We start from the raw sequence: 19,318 nt of genomic DNA on the forward strand, positions 1-19,318 counted from the left end.
CTGTCATTAAACTGAACACTTCAGTTTGTTCACGGCATGTTTTAAGCACATTTACTTGCAGTAGGTTATACTGAAGCAAACGGCGGGGCCTCTGACCACTGATGTGGAAACATTGGATAGATTTTAAAGCAGCCCCACTGGCAGCTTTCCACTCATGGCTTTGGAAAGAAAGGACAAACTGTTGTGTCACCTCCCCTTGAGTTTAAGCTGATAAAAAAAATTCGGTGAAGCGCATCTCTCTTTCACACCGGATTTGAACGTACCTCAGAGATATTTGTGTATGTGAAGATGTGATAGAAGACCGGTACTGTGGGTCACTATGAGTGGACTGAGAAGACCGGTGCTGTTTCTTTTCATGCCTCTGGCTCTGCTGGTCCTGCAAAGTCGGAGCTTTGAACTACAGGACACGATTCACGCGCTGATAGAGGAGAACATCCACCTTCATGACCAGCTGGAGAACCTCACCCAGGCCCTCAGGGAACTCAAACGGATGCTCTGGCATCACTCAAACGGTACTTAACGGTATTTTCAAATGTAAATACAGATATGAGAGGAACATGCAAGAAATAGCAAAGTAATCGTCCATGTGTTTTTCCTTTGAATTTCTATCATTTGCACTTCTTTTTTCCAAATAAAACCTGTGACATGACCATTATTTTATCAGTTCCACTGGATTTAATCTCTATATTCTTGAGCATATTAGTTTGTTAGGCCCCCAGGGTTTAAAACAGCTGTCTGCTCTGTGCTTTGTTATCTTTATTTCCGTCTTATCTCCTGTTTGTGTCTGTTTTATTCATCCTCTCCTTGCTGTCTTCTTTCCTTTATCCTTTCATCATCATGACCTAAGTGTGTATCTCGATTGTGATGTATCCTGTGTGTTTAATGCAGATCTAGATCATCATGAGCACCACGAACATCACGACGAGGACGCCCAGCATCTGTGGAACGAATGGTCAGAACACGGTGTGTGACATTTGGGTGTATTCGGAGAGGTCAGGGTGCAGATTGTTGTTACCATTAGGCTCACATTGATTTCACATGTCATGTGTGCTGCAGTCAGATCAGGCGTACAGGTCATGTAAGCACCAGATGGGATATTGAAATGTTTTGTTAATCAACTCTGCCACAAACGAGCACTTACATAATAGAATACATAATACATAATTAAAGCTGCTGGATGTGCATGATGTGATCTGTATTTCTTCCTTCCCGGCAGGCATCAGTGCGGAGACTCATCTGCTGCTGGAACATGTATTTTGTGGACACGGCTCAGCTGCTCCCCTCCATGAAGAAACAACCCTCCTGCTGCTGCTGCTGTTTCCCTGCCTCACTCTGTTGTTGACAAGCTATATGTAGGTTCCAACAAGCTTCGACATCCACTGAAGCTGAGCCACGTGTCCATGTCGCTCAGTTTTCCATACAACGTAAAGGCCAGTGTGGGGATAAGTGCAAACTCTACTGTGTAGTTAAAAAATAATCGAGTAGTGAGTTTTCGACACGGTTACAGAGAGATCAGCTCCGGCCCTGCCTCGTCCTGTTCACAGCGATTATTATTGAGCGGACAGGATTGGGTGAGTTGACCTCTCCGCAATCTGTGTTGGACGAATCACCTCTGGGGAACTTTCTGATCCTGTTGATGCTGGTGCATCGTCACAAGGGGAAGCTGTATTGACCTTTTTCACAGCAGCCATTTTGTGTTTATCATACTATTTCATGACTAAACGGCTGCCCTGAAAAAGATCTTTTATAGCAGGTTAAACATGGTGACTCATCTAATTATTACTTCCATTGTGGTTATGTAGACAATTAGTTTTTTAACTGTATAGGATTTGTTTCACGAACCACGTGTTATTAAGATAGGATAACTCGTATAAACATCCAAAGATCAGATACTTTAAAATAATAAACTCAAGGTGTTGTATAAAACTGCTACTTTTTACTTTTTTTAATTAATTAAGACTACTCATTTCATTGGTATAGAGCTCGAAGGCAAACATTTTTACTCGTTCCAGCAGGAAAATGACAAGTGGAACTAATAACAAGGATGATTTTACTTCTGCAATTAATAACATTAATTTCAGTAAGTCAAAAAGTCTGCTGCAATGGAGGTTCATAATGTAAAATACTAGTATTTGTTTTAGCTGAACTGTGTGTGCAACGAATGACTACAAATGGAACAAACGGTGCAGCCCGATGCGTTTAATCTCCGAATACTAGAATGCTGTTGTGTTAACGTTGACCAACTGAATGAAAAATGGACAAGACAAATGTTACAGTAACATGTGTTCGCACATAAGTTTTGGTCTCCACCAACTCGTGAGGGAAGTGTGCGGCTCTTTAGCTGCTAAATGCTCCACTATGTCCACCAGCTTGTCAATAACCGTGTCTGCTGTTTGGTGCTCATTAGTTATTTGCTGAAAACTCAGCTGGAAACGAGGCTGATGAGAGCAACGTTTGTGGAAAACCAAAACAATGAGCTTAAAGGTGATTATTCTTAAGTCCCACCCCTTTTTGCTCCATGGTCCAATAACAGTTGAGCAAGCCTCAATCAGTACCTTGGTCAACTTACTGAATATATGTCACTTTTATCTTAACTATCTTCAAAGGAACATTACTCTGAGTCAATCGAGACACTGTTGGTATAAAAATATGGAGCAGAGCAGCTTTAAAATGTTACCTTGGATAACTTAATGTAATAAAAGTACAACAGGCAGCAGTGAGTCCAAACATTTGTTTATTTTCCCCCACTATTTGAAATGGTACAGCACATATAAAAGTTATAAAATTAACTAAAGGTCGGTCTGGGTTGAAGATTTCTACAGAGTGAAACACAGAGAAGGAAAATTCACATGAAACAAAAAAACAGGGGAAAAAGTGTTTTAACACAATAAATAGTGACAATCAAAAAAAACATTTAACCCGACACCTGCATCGTTCTCACCGTGTACAATAACTCCATATTCATAATGGCTACTTATTAAATCTAACTGGAATGATGATGAAACTCACTGATGTTTTGTGTGCATCTACTTTTGGTTTCAATGCTGGTTGCATGATTCTGTGTGAGTAGTACCATCCTGGCTCAGTCCGTCATCACTACGGGGGTCCACATACATAAAAATGATCTATAGTCCATGCAGAGTGTGTACGCATGTTTTTTCAAGCATGTTAGATATTATGGCTCTAGTCTATATCAAGGTCAGAGTCCTCATCGCTCACAGTGTTCTGTATGATGGCTCCGTTGCGGACCGTCTTCGGGACGAGGGGGGGCTTGTCGGGCAGCAGGCCGTACTCCTGCAGCAGAGCCTCCACGTCCACAGCGAAGAAGTCTTCCCCGAGCTGATCTGTGAGCCGCACGAAGTTGCCGATCAGGTCCCCTCCTTTGTAAACGAGCAGAGCAGGGAGAGCGCTGTCTCTGAACAGTGCGCTGGTGCTGATGGCCGAGCTGCGTACGCTACAGAACTTGACCAGCGGGTATTCCTGAGCCAGACAGAGCAGGCTGCCGCTCATGGCCTCGCAGCCCGGGACGTCCGTCTCGTAGATGTGGATCATGACCAGCGTGCTTTTGTCCTCCTTGTCCAAAGCCTCCAGGAAGTCCTCGCCGCTGTTGAGCTCGTAGACCTGTGCGAAGCGCTTGCCGCGGCAGAGCTGGCGCCGCATCTCTTCGATGCGCTGCATGCGGTAATGCTGGAGGAAGTCCTCGTCGTCCTCTTCTTCCTGAAGCATGTTGTACTCTTGCATGGTCATCTGAGAAGAACAACCACAGCTGGTTAAAGGTATGTACAAGACAACATGACATTTAAAGCTCACTACTTAACACGTTATATATTGTTTGTTTCAAGTGTAAAAACATATCAATCAGCTGTTTGCCAGTTATATTCAGAACCATTTTCTGGCCTGTAACCAGTTGCCAGGCTACCAGCAGAGATTGGAGGAAGTTACTGGTCCCAGCTCAGAAACAGTCTGATACATAACCTCTCCTATAAGTGTGTCATCAGGTTTACTAATCCATAATTAGATCTCTTGCCTGTTTTTAGCCTTTTTCCCACAGCGCGTTTTATTAGTCACCGTGGCACAGTTACAAGACGTCAAGAGTTTCACCTTCATGTGTACCGTGTGCATTTTGCCCCCCAGCCTACTCACTTTGCCTTTTATTTTGTCCTGCAGCTCTTTCTCTTTCTCCTTGTCTTTTTCCAGGTCGAGGTCGGAGCGGCACGTCATCGACAGCTTCTTAATCAGCCTTTCCATCTCCCTCTTCTGCTCCTGTTTCTGCTCCACCTCCAGCTGCTTGTACTTCCTCCAGTCATTGATGACTCCCTTTGGTCCTGAGAAAGGAACAATCACGTGAAGCATGATCAGCGCAGATCTTTTGATACAAAATCGATGCATAGTAGCGTATGTGCTTGTATCACCTGTGTTGACAGCACTCCCGTCTGCGCTGTAGTCTATGTCCGGCTCTTCTGTGTTCGCACCCCGGATGGTCTTGTTCTCCCCGTCCTCGTCCTCGTTGTCGCTGCCTTCGTCCTCGCTGCTGCTGTAGTAGTACTGCAGCTTCTCTCCCAGGATCTTGTCATCCAAAGTCGTCATGACTACAGCTCACCTGTGGGCGATTAGGGCACAGATACAGCTCCGTCACTCCTGTGAAAATCTGTGCACCGGCAACAACAACACGAACTTAACACTAACAACCAAAAATATTTTGTTGGGTGATTTGCATATAATTTGCATTGACAATACAGCCACTGGCTTCATCTTTAAAGCCTCTTGTTTTCTCCTGCACAGCTTATAAATCAATGGGGCATAATAATAATCCAGACTTCCCACCCATCCAAGCTGTCATATCTATAAAATAGGACATCCACACTATACATAGCTTATAGATTAAAGTGTGTCAGTGTACAAAATCTGGGCTGAGAGGCTCTTAAAGATGCAGTGAACCGTGTTTGAGCTGAGCCAGCCAGATGGAAAAGACTCTTTTGTCTGATTTAGTTAAAACTAGGTGACAAACAAAACAATATCTGTCTTTATGTAAACAGTAGGAGCGAAGAAGGCCTTAATCCAACACCTAATGCTAAAATATTACCTAAAGTATCCCTGCAGATAGGACAGTTATACTCTGGTGTTGTTGTTATTTGTCTAAATAACACAGGAGAGACGTTAAAGACAATCCACTTATCTTTATTATCCAATTATCTTATTTATTAAGTAGGACACGGGCCGGACTAGCATTGTGCTAACTTCCTGTGACAGCCATGTAAACATTACCCACCGAGTGAAGAGTGAAGGTTACATTTACATCGACTCCAACGTCAACTACAGCTGTAAACACAAACAAATACCCCTTAAATCACTTACAAACGGCCTCACCTTTGTTATATGATCAGCTGACGGCAGAGAGATACAACCAGCTCCTGCTAATCTGCTGCTAGCTCCGACCGCCCTGCCACAGTGTGGTGCGTTCAGGTGTCGCTGAATATCGTAAATATGGAATTCGCACTCAAACAGTCATTCACCGATGAGTTGTTGATTTTTTTGTTTATTTATAACTTTGTAAAGACAAATACTCCCCCAAAATACGCACATTTGCCCCCTTTTTTTTAGTTGCTACCAAATAACTCAACCAATATCACATCAGCTACTTAAAAAATGCTGATCAAGTATAATATGCGTTATAGTAATATTTTCTATTTTATTTCATTTATACCTTGCAGTCTTATTTATATCATAGCCACTTACTTTTGTAATATTATTTATATTATGGTCACTACTCTTGCAATAATAATATTATTTGTATCACGGTCACTTTCTTTGTGCTATTTCTTACACTATGGCCGCTTTTTATCCTCGGTACTTGTCTGTTTTTGAAGGTTGATTGTTTTTCGTGTTTATTGTGTAGGTTATAGATATTTCTGTCTGTTAATTGTTTTTTGCCTTTTCTACTTTTTTCTAATTCTGTAGTGTATGCTACACTTTCCTCTGTGCGTCTGGACTTTACTGAGTGTACCTAAAGGCAACACGATACGTGGTTCCTCCCTCTGACGTAGGAAATGTGGGAAGATGCTGGAAGTGACATCATGCAGCTCCCAGCTTCACAACTAGAGGGCAGTGTAAGTAAAAAAAATATGCTTTATACTTTTATTGTGAAATATTATATTACTACTACTATTGTTATAAAAATTAGGATTATACTGGGATTCAGGTGTTTTACTTCATATAGATAGTGTGTGTCTCATGCACTCCCCTAATTTGGCCTGTGATTTACTGAGGCTGGCAGGGAGAGATAATTATAAATCAGTAGTACCAGGTTAGGAGAGACAGGCTAGGGGAGTACCATTTGGATATGATATGAATCATAATGCTCATTACTGAGCAGAAAACCATAAAAGGATGTTATGATATTATCTGTATCAGGTGGGGAGGTGTCTGAGACAGCCCATTCTTTAAAAAATGTTAGAGCTCCTCGAGGAGCCTTTTCTCCGTAACCCCTTTTGTGTGTTGCACTGTTAAACGCTCCTTCTTGTACAAGAATAATAAATTCAACTTAAACTTTGATACTTTGAATCCAGGCTTCCGTATTCAAGGGTTTAATAATTCCCATAATAACTATTACTACTACTATTTTCCCACAGACAGACTCAGGAACTCACACCACCTCTGCTAAATGCTGTGACACCACCTCTGCTAAATGCTGTGACTTTCATTCAGTGTCTAAGTCTATCTATCTATCTATCTATCTATCTATCTATCTATCTATCTATCTATCTATCTATCTATCTATCTATCTACCACCACCACTAATACTATTACTACTACTAGCACTACTACTTTTACTACTCCTACTACCACACAATCAATCAATCAAACTTTATTTGTATAGCACTTTTCATACAAAAAAATAAAAAGTAACACAAAGTGCTTCACATAAAAACAAGCAAACACCCTCCGCCCACCCCCAACACCCACAGCCCGACCCCAAATCTCCACCCCTGACCCTCCATCCCACCCATCCCATGATGAACAAAGCACAAACTGAGGAAGCGCCATCTCTTCGCCGAGCACCACTCCTCCTCCAGGTGTTAGTAGTAGGAGGTATTATTTTATTTATTTATTTCAGTTAATAGTTATATTGCATTGCAATCACCTCGTTTTAAAATGAATCTATTATTACTATATTTTATTACTGGACAGTGTGTTTTTTTTAGTAGTGTTTCAGTCTTCAGGCACAAAGCATTAAACAGAAATGAGATATTTATATCCTCGCTGCTCAGACAGAGATTGGACAAATGAATGAAGAGTTTTCACACTGAGCTGTGAGTCCTGTGTGTTTCTTCAGTGCTGTTTCAAGCACCGTATGTTCTCCACGCAAACATTTGCTTGTTTCTTTAGCAGCAGCTTCTTCTGTCTTCACGTAGGGATCTCTTAAAACCCCCTGATGTCTTTGAGGAGTCATAGCTCATCGTTCTCTCTTTGGGACTGCTCCTCAGTTGGTACTCTAAACGCCACGTAAGGACACGTCTTGGTGTTCAGACAGACCAGCTTCTTTAGCGTAGCCGAGTTCACTATGTCAAAGCCGACTTTACCTCCAAAGGTGCTCGGCTTCCAGTATTCAGGAGAACATATAGGGTTTCCCAACAGGCCTTTAAGGGAGAAGGGGGCGCCCATCTCCACCATGCTCTCTCCAAATATGGTGCCCGGTCTGGTTTTCTCCAACATCAAACCGGGATAAAATTCAACAGAGTCGATGTCACCGTAGAACTCTTCGAGCTCGCGGGCTATTTCCTCGTTATCTGCAAATGGTAACCACAAGATTAGTATTTTAGTGAAATAAGCCAATGATAATTGGATGGATTGCCATGACATTTGGTAAAAAAAAATCCTTATGCCTTTGGTGATGCCATACTTTTCATCTAGTGCCATCAACTGATGACTAAATACCTGAAAAGGTAATGGTAATCCCATTAGCCTCAGCTGTGCTTTGTGTTTGTGTGATGAAAATTTAAAGGGAACTACATGCTGCAAACCAACATGGAGCTAAAATACACCAAACTATCCAAGTTGTGAGAACAGTTCGTAGAAAGTGCCGTTGAGCAGATGCCATTTATTCCAAGAATTTAAGTTCAGCTGTTCTCGTGGACTTGTTAAAGCTGTCAATCACATGCTTTGCAAGTTGCTCTACCCGTTGCGTGTTCAGTACACACAGCTGATTCTCTTACCGGTGAATTCGCTGAATGACGTGTACGGCTTCAGGTTAAAGCGTTTCCTGTACTCATTAAAGGGCTGCATGCGGAGTTGGCGGGACTCCTTTATGGTCCCCACGGCCACTTTGGTCACCACTGGATTGATGTTATGACCACCGCCAATCTGTAGCACAAAGGAAAAACCACAAATTACTGGAAATGAAATGACTTCAGGGAAACATGGGCATGTATTTCCCTGAATTTCCCTCATGTAGATATGCTCTGATTTGTGTGGAGGCTGTTGGGTTGTATACGTGTACCTACATGTAGGGGAGTAAATGTAATTATCCGTGTTAAGACTGCAATTAACAAACATTCATTTCTCTCTGTGGCAGGCGGGGGAATCCAAAAACAATAAAAAAAGATGTTTCTGTTCAGTATATAAACTATCTGTGTGTAATACTGCAGGTTCTTCCCCTCAGTTATGACTAAGCGTTAGTGGATTTCCTCAATATTTACCTGGCCAGCAGTTTGCCGAGCGAAAGCATCCACCACCTTATCAATGCCGTAGTATGTCAGAACCGAAGTGTTGAATAGGAACTGCGTGTATGATATCTCATCTCCGTTGATAATAAAGCTGTCCGGCATCAAAGGGTGCCAGTGATAGAGCTGGCTGAACTCTAAAGCGATACGGTTCCCGTACTGGAAGTTGGAATTAAACAGCAGGGTGGGATCAAATTTCAGCTTCAGCAGGTATCCACTGAGGTGCTGCACGTACTCCTCTATCACTATCTTTATTGTTTCGCCTGAGAGAAACATGCAGAGACACAAAGAGGGAGAGCACATTGATGAAATTTAAAGCAGCTAATTGATACTGAGTCATGAAAAAAAGCAGGTTCATACTCATGTTGACTCGAATAAAACGATCATTTGCGTGATTAAAGAGAGATGTGCTGACATATACTGCTATTAAGAAAAAAAAAGTACACCAGCCCTGGGCATGCATTAAAGTAATGATATGTGTCAGTTAGTTAAGGCTGGCCGGATAGCTTAGCTTATCTGAAAAAAAAAAGAAAAAGTATGCAGACAGCTAGCCTGGCTCTGTCCAAAGATAACAAAATACACTTACCAGCACCTCAAAACTTCACTTTAACTAATATAGTATACCTTGTTTGTTTCTGTACGATAACCCAAGAGTGAAAACACCAATTTGTTCTTTTATGGGGTTTTCTTCCTGGAATATTTCTTGGCCAGGGGTAGAGATTTCTACCAGCAGATAATCTGGAAAGTTCCTGCACCTGGTCAAGAAAGTAGCTCCCCACATAATCTCCCTATCGATGACAAATGTTATTTTTGTCCTCAACAGGATGAGATGTGATCTGGTAGGTTTTTTTTTTTGTTACCTTTGGAGAAAGTCAGGCTAGCTGGCTGTGGTCTGATATGGCAAACTAATAAAAAGAGCGGTATCAGTTTTCTCACGAAACTCTTTATCAAGAATAGTGACTTTGAAAACTGCGTCCTGCTCACCAATGATGATGAGGCGTGACGTCTGGAAAAGCTGATCATCATCCCAGGTGGGATGCTCTGCCTTCAGGATGTCACACACTCGGTTATGCTCCCTCAGCCACAGTGTGGCATACATTCCCAAACCGGGAAGGAGGCCAAACACCTCCTGGCCGATAGCCCACTGTTTCTCAGGAGGGATCCCAGGTGGGTAGTTCATCCTAATGGGTGCATCAGCTATAGAGGGAGGGTACATCTCGCCATCAATTAACTGATGGGAAAACAGTAATTAATGATTATACATTACAAGGCAATTCAAATGTGCCTTTCCAAAATGGTGACACTATTGACAGTTAGTGAGCAACACATCTGGCTGACAAACAAAATGATCTCACTCATTCCTCAGACAAGAATTGAATTTGTTCTAATCTCACTCAACATGTCTGTGCACGTTTTTTTCTATTCCCGGTTCTGATGCCTTCACCTGATACTTGAGTTTGCCTTCTTTGTGAAGCCTGAGCTGGAGTTGACGTTCCAGGTTGTCTCCATAAACGTGCCCTGCATCCACCTATATATGTGTCACAGGACAAGACACAAAGATTGAGTTGGTGCAAAGCAATTTAATAATGATGCATGATACACAAATACACAAACTGAAGCAACCGGCTGCGATTGTACTTGATATAATGTGAAATGTAAACTTGATTGTTATTCAGCTACAAAGCTGAAAGTTTAGGGAGGCTTTTCCTACTTGGCTAACATTCTGACAACTTAAAGTCCAGAAAAAAATATTGATATGCTAAATAATCACTGCAATAAACCAAAATAAAACACAACCTTATAGACTAATTAAATTCTCTTATTCTGTTTTTAGTGGGCCATGCAACACAGACCTTGAATTGATTAATGTGCTGCCTATATTATTCTCAACCCTCTTAACATTAACCCTCAGATTCATGTTTCTCTCCAAGTCCATTATTTTTTGGTGTTCCCCAGAGGTCTATTCTCAGCCCACTGTTGTTTTTACTTTGCATGCTTCCCTTCAGTCAAGTGATACAAAACCATGATGTCCTCTTCTATTGCTAAGTAGATGACATGCAGTTATGCGTCTCATTGTAATTTGATCTGATTATCAATTTTCATTTCTTGTTTTAATGTTAGATTTTTATACTAAAATGCACTTTTATACAAATGCACTAACCCCGTGCGCTATAGCCTTAGTGTAGCCAAGTCCCATGCGGTTGTAGGTCTTGAAGAACTGGTGGGTGAAGTGCTGGGCAAAGAAGGCGAACATGAGGTTGGTGCCCTGGGGGTCGGGTCTAAACGTTCTTCTCTTTAGGAGCCTCTCAACCAGCAGCTCAGGGTCAGGCAGCCCAGCTTTGCCTGAACAGAAGGAAAAAACACAGCATGAAACACAGCACACATACAGATACACCACGCCTCTAGTCATAACACCGACGCAGTGCATCTGTGAAAACAGTACTGATACAGTTTATGCATCGCACTGCACCTCTGAACCATCCAAGGTCAATAAACTGCATGTATGTCACTGGTGAAAAATGTAGCTTCAACTGAAACAACACTGAGGAAAAGATCTACTACTGATGCTGTCACACATTTCCCATGTAACTTTACTCAAGTACTGTAATGAAGTATATTCTTATGGTACTTGTACTGATGCTACTTATGCTTTACTTTGGCTATTTCTCCTTCATAACATTTAAGATAAAAATACTGTACTGACTCCACTGCTGTCTACGTCTTATCTTAGAATTTACCAAGTTAAACTAATAATATACAAACATGTTGCAATCACAGTGGTATTACTATTTGAGCATATTTGGCATACTACAACTGTCAATACAATGTTTGGGCTTCAGTAGAGATATCTAAACACATGTCAACACATTCTGATTCCAAAGTTATTACATGTTTAAACACAAGCTGCCATACAAGAATCTTTGCATAAATAACCCTAACCGTAATCCCTAATCTTAAATCAGCGAGTATCTTATCAAAGAAAAGGTAAACATGACATATCTGACTAGTAATTGGATACCAACCTTTTTTAGCTGACACTGTTTAATATTCAGTGCTATGAATGCATTTCAGCCACTATGGTCTGAATTTAAACCTGTATTAACTGACTTTTTGTGCAATGCAGTGCGATACATTTTTAGGAGTTTCTGTCCACCTTTTAGCTTTGTTTGGCTCTCTGCCCCCTTCTGATGGAAAAATCTGGCTCGTAAACGTTCACCAGCTAACAAGTGACTTTGTCTTTTTATATATGTGAGCGCTGAAAACAGCTGTTTGCTGTTACTAACAACAGGATTAATGAGACTGGTGAGAGTGAGCCAAAACAGTAAAGTTTCTGGCAAGAGAACCAAAACAATGAGCTAAAAGGCTCCTTAAAGATAAGTGTAGCAGAAGAGTTGGGTACTTCATCTCTACAAGTGACACCCATTAATTTCATTCATTGGTAGTATAAAAATATTGATTAATGCAGCATTGACTAACCTTTGACCCCCAGGGGAGTAGGACAGTCCTTTGGCACTGGGGGCAGAATCCGAGTGTAGTAGCTCAGATTATAGTAGGACTCCCAGCTGAGGTAGCTATATTTTGAGTTGTAGGTTGGAGGGCTGGGTATTAAGGTGGATCTAGCTGTTCATAAAAGAACAATAAAAAGGTTAATAGGTACATTCAATGTGCAAAAGCTCTGACTGAATTACTTTGGAAGGAACCCGTTGACTCTGGACCTGTTAGAACCAGTCGCATGAGAACGTCTCGTAGGTAGGTGTAGTTGACAATGTCCCAGAGCCAGCGGAAATGAGTGAGAATGTAATGCACCACATCTGGGCTGGGCTTCAAGAACTGACGCACTCTGGTCCAAAACTCCGCTGTGGTGGGAGGACACATGTAAAAAAAAAAGAAATCCTTACTGGAAGTCGGAGAGACATCATAATGGAAATTCACTCAGGAGAAAAAAGTTTTTTTCCTCAAAGTGCAACGGGACACTAAGTAAGCAAAATCGCCTTACACAATCCCATTTCCCCTTTTCCTGCATATCAACTGTTTGTCTCTTTCCCGTCCTTCTCTTCCCACAATGACTTATTGTTACTCTCCCTGATAAGTGTGATGTAACTGCATAACTGTAAAGCAAAAGCATCACATCTGATTAAGGACTACAGTACATGAAGGTTCCCTTGTTAATGAGAAGCAGACCAGCAGAGTTAGTAGATGGTTCAGGCCTCTGTGGTCCAGCTGGTCTCTGCTCTGGCTGATCTTTGAATTCTTCCAAATATTTGGGTCTGCACTAGAAGTCTTAACGCTGTGAGCCAGGAGCTATGTTGCTCTATTTCCTGATTTAACAACAACAAGATGAAGCTCCTTCTTTTTCCTTTTCATCCGCCTAACATTAAATCATTTTTCATCTAATCTACAAAAGAATAACAGAATACTTGAAATTCCTTTGAGGTACAATAATAAGGGAGGATATGAGAGCCGGTCTCGTGGTGATAACTGGACTCACGGATGGTGCAGTTTTCTCCGAAGTATCCGGTACGAGTGCAATCACACTCATATTTGTCTTCGCCGTATCTCACACACACACCCCAGTGCTGACAGGGCAAATAGCAGCATGGGTTCACTGCGGAAGAAGGAGAAGAGGTCACATCAAAGACTGTGAATGGTACTTATGTGAACTAGAGCAGGTAAAAACTGTATAAAAACTGGAAAAGAGATCCGTGCAGGAAGCGGGGTCGTGTCAATATTTGACTTGGCCCTGCTTCCTGCTCAGTGATTGAGTTCCATTACAAAAACATCTGTCACGGCACAAAATTGGATCAGCACCTCAGTATTTCTATACCGCATGTCTTTTAGCCGGACATGAATTCCCAGACTGACCCTTCATGACCCAGTTTTCATGACAAAGACTCTTGCCGACACTGCATGTCCTGTTTTTGTTTAAACGGAAGGGTATCAAAATGAGTCATTGTTTATTAATTAATTGATTAATATCCCAGACAGAACAGCCATTTGGTACAAATTTTACACTCACTAAAGGGTCAAGGTTAGTAACTACTAATTATCTGGTAGTTTTTTCCAGTTGAACTGCTTCATAATTACAAAATTCTTATCAAAGTATGGACCTGTAAAATATAGTGTTGCCACATTTTTCTGCACTTGTTTTACAGCAAAAGTAAATCCACTTATTTATCTCTTTCTAGGCAGAGATGACTGAAACCACCCATATTAGTCTGTTAAAGGTTACGAAGCCAGTTAGTTTAGCTTAGCACAATGACTGGAAACAGAGGCAACTCTTAGCCTCTCTCTGTACATTTCTTACAAAATCACCCTACCAGGAATTTTAAGCTCACTAATTAACACATTATGCCTCATTTATTAAATGCATACCAAAAAACTATAAGTGTATTTCTTGGTGCCCGCAATAAAGCAGCTAATCATTGTTTTTACACTTTAAACACAAAACAGTCACCGTCTAACACTAGTTAACTAACATTATGTGTTAGTTAGTGATCTTTAGAGGTGCTGGTAGCTGCATTAGGTCACTTTCAGACAGAGTCTGGCAAGCTGTTATACCGTTTCCAGTCATGTGGACAAGTGTGTGGGATTTAGAGGCATCTAGTGGTGTAGCTGCTGATTGCAATCCCCTAGCTTCGCCCTCTACTTCCTTGAATGAATAGAGAAAACTACGGTGACCATAAAACACACGAGAAACACAAAGTCCAATCAAAAGTTTGTTCATTTTGGACTACCGTGGACGGACTCCTGCGGCATCTGTAGATGTAGATGTAAGCTCATTTTAAAGGTACAGTCGTCCCTCACTATAACGCGGTTCACTTTTCGCCGACTCGCTGTTTCGCAGATTTTTTTTGTGTAATTTTTCATGCTTTTTTTTACAGCGTACTGTACAGTATGAACGCACATGTGTTCTGCATCCTAAATTGGCTAAGGGAGAACCGCACATGTGTTCTGCGTCCTGATTAACTAAGGGAGTACTGTACAAAATGCGTGTAAAAAGGTGTATAAAAGTGTGTGGTTAGGGGTTTTACGGTCTTAAAATATGTATAATAATTGTAAAACTTTTGTTTATTGTGGGTTATTTTTAGAACATATCCCCCTCGATAAACGAGGGACCACAGTAACTAGTAACTAGCAACATCCAAATTTGACACACTGGACCTTTAAGAATAAACTCTTTATCTAAAACTGACATTTATGACCACACAGATGTAACAAATATTGAAATAGGTGTATAATTATGACTTTATTTCTTATCTATAGCATATTTATAAATCATACGAGGAAAAAAAAAACACTTGGATTATCAAGTCAACCACAGACAGAAACACTAACCAGATCCAACAAGCAAAGTTCACACATGCTACTTTCAGGGTGAGAAATGTATCATCTGTTTGTATCATTCATCCATCCTAATGTTTATGTGCAGATAATTACAAGTTTACAATATTAAAAGGATAGTCCAGGGTGGAGCGTTACAAAAATGCAGGTTGCATGAGCAGCTGTGTAATAAACTATAAAACATCCACCTAGAGGGAAAATTCCTCTGATAACAAGCTGGTACACTTCACTGCATGTAAATATTAAAAAAAATGCTTTCCCTGCTTCCCATCAGCACCCTCATCTGCTCGACTGCTATGTAATCTACACGGACGCTAATCTGATCTGAAGGAGTCAGAAAGAGTTCACCTCTCCCACAAGGCACCTTACATGCGTCACAACACTTTAAGGTCGGTTTTGCAAGTGAATCACTGTCACTTAGTTGGCGGTTTATGGAGAAAGTTTTTCCTCGTGTGACTCAGTTTGTCATAAAAATTCCTGTCCTCTTCCTGTGCGGGCCTTAAAACCTTATAACAATGATGCAGCATGTCATTCAGGGAAGATTTGGCAGCGCATAAAAGAAGAAGGTGGTGAGACTTTTTTGTTCACTGATATTGTTAGCCAGAGTATGTGGCACATTGTGTAAATATAGGGTGAGGAAGGGTGGGTGTTCTTCTTTAAGAGGAGGGGGGTGGCTTACAAGTCAGGCAGGAAAAGTCTGCTGGAAACATGTACTACTTATCCAATTTCATGAATTTGTCAGTGCTGAGTCTTTTTGGGAATCTTATTGAATAAATTAAATGATCCTGCAGTGTTTTGCTTTAATTTAAGTTAAAAAAAATCTAGCAAACAGGCTGGGAAGATGCACAATTTGGTCTCCCAGACTGAATAAGGTGCCAATATGACTCTTAATTCATAAAATCAGGTTGCAGTGTCTCACCAGCAGCAGGCCTGCTGGGACTTGTCTTTGTTATCAGGGAATAACAGAATCACCAGGCAGCTTAAACCTGCCATGTTCATGTTACAAATGCAGCTATAACACTCTAACACTTTAAATCCAGTGACCCCCGCCCGCCCACCTCTTCACATACCTGTACTGGAGGTAACCTCATCACCAAGGCACGCAGGCTCCCGCAAGAGCAGGAGGACAGCCCAAACTGATCCTAGAACAGAGGCTTCAAGAAAATAAATCCATGAATGTTCAGGGACAGAAAGAAGCCACACACAGAAAGAGAGAGACACACACACACACGTGTACTTACATCTCATTACAGCAGCTTCGGTTCAGGAAATATTAATCCCAACAAATAAAACTGTGAGAGGAGTGGAACAATCCAGACTTTGGGGGGTGGTTCACAGAGATCCAGCTGCTGACAGCATACAGAGAGTGATACAGCAGCAGTCCAACAGGTTAAACTCCTGTGTCTGAGTGCTGCAGCCCCGTCGCACTGCGCCTTTACCTGCCGTCACACGGAAAGTGGGACGGAGAGACTCGTGCCAAGTGCGTGCTCTGTCTTTTCTATCGCCCCCTGCTGCTCGTGCACTCTCTCTCTCTCTCTCTCTCTCTCTCTCTCTCTCTCTCTCTCTCGTTTTCTTCCTCTACCTGAACTCATCCCTGCAGCTGCATGCTTTTATCTCTCTCATCCATTACGCAAGGACAGGTTAAAAACAAACAGAGATTATTAATATAAAATACTACACAGGTTAAGACATTTGGACATGTCATAGCAGGGAAAGCCCAGGTGTAGATACTATAAAAATTAATGATAGCTGAATTTCATTTTGCTGATTCAGTCTCACCTGGCTCTGTTTACACCTGGCAACATCACAAGTGTTGACACAAGTTTGGATGCAGCCAAGAACACCGAAGGACCCAGAATATGTCTTATAAGTACACATGAAACTCTCTTTTCAAATTTAAAGTACATGTTTAGGCACTCTTAAAAAATCTTTTTTGAGATTTGTAAGGAGAAACTTTATTGATTCTTAATCATTCATGCCTTCTAATGAATTCGGCATTAAATTCATTACATTAAACTGTGTCGGTTTGTTGTGACATTGCTGTACCGGTAATGGTGAGACTCTTTGTCTTACCCATAGACTCTATAAACCACGCTCTTAATCCTGCATAACTTTCAGCCTTAATATAATGTGAACAGGTGAGTTGTATATAAATTCACCCTCAGTACAGTTGTCATGAACAGGGAAATTAGCTACAGAGACCAAAACTGTTTTTTGTACCAGGCTGTAAACATGTTTATTTCACATTTGAACATAGGGACTTATGGAGACTGACTCACTTCTGGAGCCAGCCTCAAGTGGCCGACAAGAGGAATTGCATTTACACTCAATTTCTGAAAGAAGACAGTGTTAATCAATGGCTATAGGTTTGCCTTTTGGAGAAAGTACGCAGACTCCTTTGAAAAATAAAATATGTTGCTGAGTTAAAAAAAAACTCTATCTACAACAAATTCTTAATTATTTGGGCCTTTGGCAAATCTCACGCATTAAATCATTTCTTCCTTTCTTTGTCTTTGATTTTGTCCCAGTGTTTGTATTTGTCTTTAGAGCGGGGGAAGTGACTTTCAACCACCAAGTGCGAGAAAACGTGGAGAAGCATTCAAAGCGAGCAGTGAGGTAGCAGACTTAGAGCTGAAGAGAAATGGCAATAACACGTTATATGTTGAGAAATACCACTGCAGGCTTATCTGTGATCGATGCCAAGCTTTACCCTCTGTGCGTGCGGCTGGCTTGGCTTAGCCTGAACAGATAACACATCTCCTGTATCGGTGTGTACAGGCAGGTTTCGGGAGAAAATCCAGCTCCCTTTTTTTTTCCCAGTAACAAAGGCATTACTGTTTACTGTTATTTGGAACTAGACTCTCACAGAACATGCAAATATTTCAAACTTGTTTTTAAATTATCTTCATTTTTGATAGAGAGAGCCCTCACACATGGGGCGGATGCTCCACCAACTGAGCCAAACATCACCCACAAAGATGCAAATGTTTGACTGGAAAGAGACACAAACTCTTCCATGATGCACGTCAGGGGTCCGTTTCCTGCTTAAGATCAGGATATGTGAGGAAAATAAACTTTTTGTATAGAAGAAGTCTCGCGGAACATTGGAGAGTACAGTTGCCGTCTGGTTTTTTCTCCACGGTGGTAGGTCTTCTCAGACATTTTCCAGCTGTAGCCATTAAATTCAAACCTTTGAATCATTCGTAAAGGGACCGCCTCCCAGTTGTCACGGTAAATATTTAGACTTGTTTTGTTGTTAAAGATGTTTTGGAGTCTCTTCTTCTGGCATTAAAAACTCATCTTCCAGCTGCACTTAGACTGAGTAGACACAGGCCCGCTGCCAGGAGTTCTGGGCCCCTTTGGAGTATCTGCACGGCCTCCTATGCAGCTTAGAGACCCCAGATTCAGACTCACCCCACCTCTTTCTGCAGCTGCAGGACAGCCCTCTGTGTGTTGATGCTGATACAATAGTATTTGGATGATCCTCCAGGGTGTGAAAGAGGTGCATGGAATAGTTTTTAACTCAGCTATACTTGACTAAAGGACATACTATTAAAAATGTATTTTCCCAGTGGCAGATTACAGATCAGTATAAATGCTCTGCTCATTAGGAGCGCTTGTATTGAGGTTTATCTGTGATACATGGCGAGTTATAATGGACATTATGTATGTAAAGTCACAATTCTACCATGTAAACAGTTGACTTGTGCTCTAATTTTATTGGTGCTGACCTCAAAGCCCACTCTTTACCTTTTAACATCCTCATTCATTTAAATAACACATGTACATATTTATATTGTTCATTTCTTCCTTATATTTTTAATGTTTGTTATGCACCAAAACAAATTCATTATGTGAAAATTTCTGATTCTAGATCCATGTAATCAGATCCACTTTCTTGATCTAGTGTAACCTGAAAACTAGATTACACACCGCCTCTAATTTGGCACTTTTACCTCCACAAGAACTTGTTTTTTGAGAGCGTTAGGATTTCTAAACTGTGTGACTACAAGAATATGTCTGTTTCACAGCATCAGGGGTGTATCTGAAATGATGTTGGCACATTTTAATCTATTTACCAGTTTTGTTGCCATTTGTGCAGCAGAGATAGCTCCCACTGACCTGAGCCTACAAAAACCAACATTAAACAGTAGTTCATGTTTCTGAAAACAGTTTATTTCTGGGGAATAAAGTCTATCTTAACCATCGCTGGTCATGGACATGAAGGCTTAAATATCAAAAGAGACAAGACTGAA

General features: G+C 41.2%; 1 protein-coding gene across 1 annotated transcript; it reads right to left on the minus strand.

Annotated features, from left to right (window-relative positions):
• Positions 1 to 2,716: 2,716 nt before the first annotated feature.
• On the minus strand, positions 2,717 to 16,589 carry pdcl (phosducin-like). The gene is made up of 14 exons (XM_027282223.1): positions 16,304 to 16,589; positions 16,133 to 16,216; positions 13,210 to 13,326; positions 12,437 to 12,577; positions 12,198 to 12,341; positions 10,882 to 11,063; positions 10,165 to 10,248; positions 9,705 to 9,951; positions 8,697 to 8,983; positions 8,214 to 8,361; positions 7,450 to 7,787; positions 4,413 to 4,596; positions 4,144 to 4,325; positions 2,717 to 3,747 (listed from the first exon to the last, which is right to left on the minus strand). Exons 1-14 carry the CDS (start codon positions 16,308 to 16,310, stop codon positions 3,184 to 3,186), a joined length of 2,709 nt encoding a protein of 902 aa, XP_027138024.1. The 5' UTR covers positions 16,311 to 16,589; the 3' UTR covers positions 2,717 to 3,183.
• Positions 16,590 to 19,318: the final 2,729 nt, after the last annotated feature.

Source organism: Larimichthys crocea, chromosome IX (assembly GCF_000972845.2).
Source record: "Larimichthys crocea isolate SSNF chromosome IX, L_crocea_2.0, whole genome shotgun sequence".
NCBI lineage: Eukaryota > Metazoa > Chordata > Actinopteri > Sciaenidae > Larimichthys > Larimichthys crocea.

What these genes read in the sequence shown, in the direction of transcription:
- pdcl (XM_027282223.1), bottom strand. An exon ending in TACTCCCCTGGGGGTCAAAG is followed by an intron (nt 11,064 to 12,197) that starts GTTAGTCAATGC and finishes CCTTCTGTTCAG; the next exon opens with GCAAAGCTGGGCTGCCTGAC. An exon ending in AGGACAAAATAAAAGGCAAA is followed by an intron (nt 3,748 to 4,143) that starts GTGAGTAGGCTG and finishes TGTTCTTCTCAG; the next exon opens with ATGACCATGCAAGAGTACAA.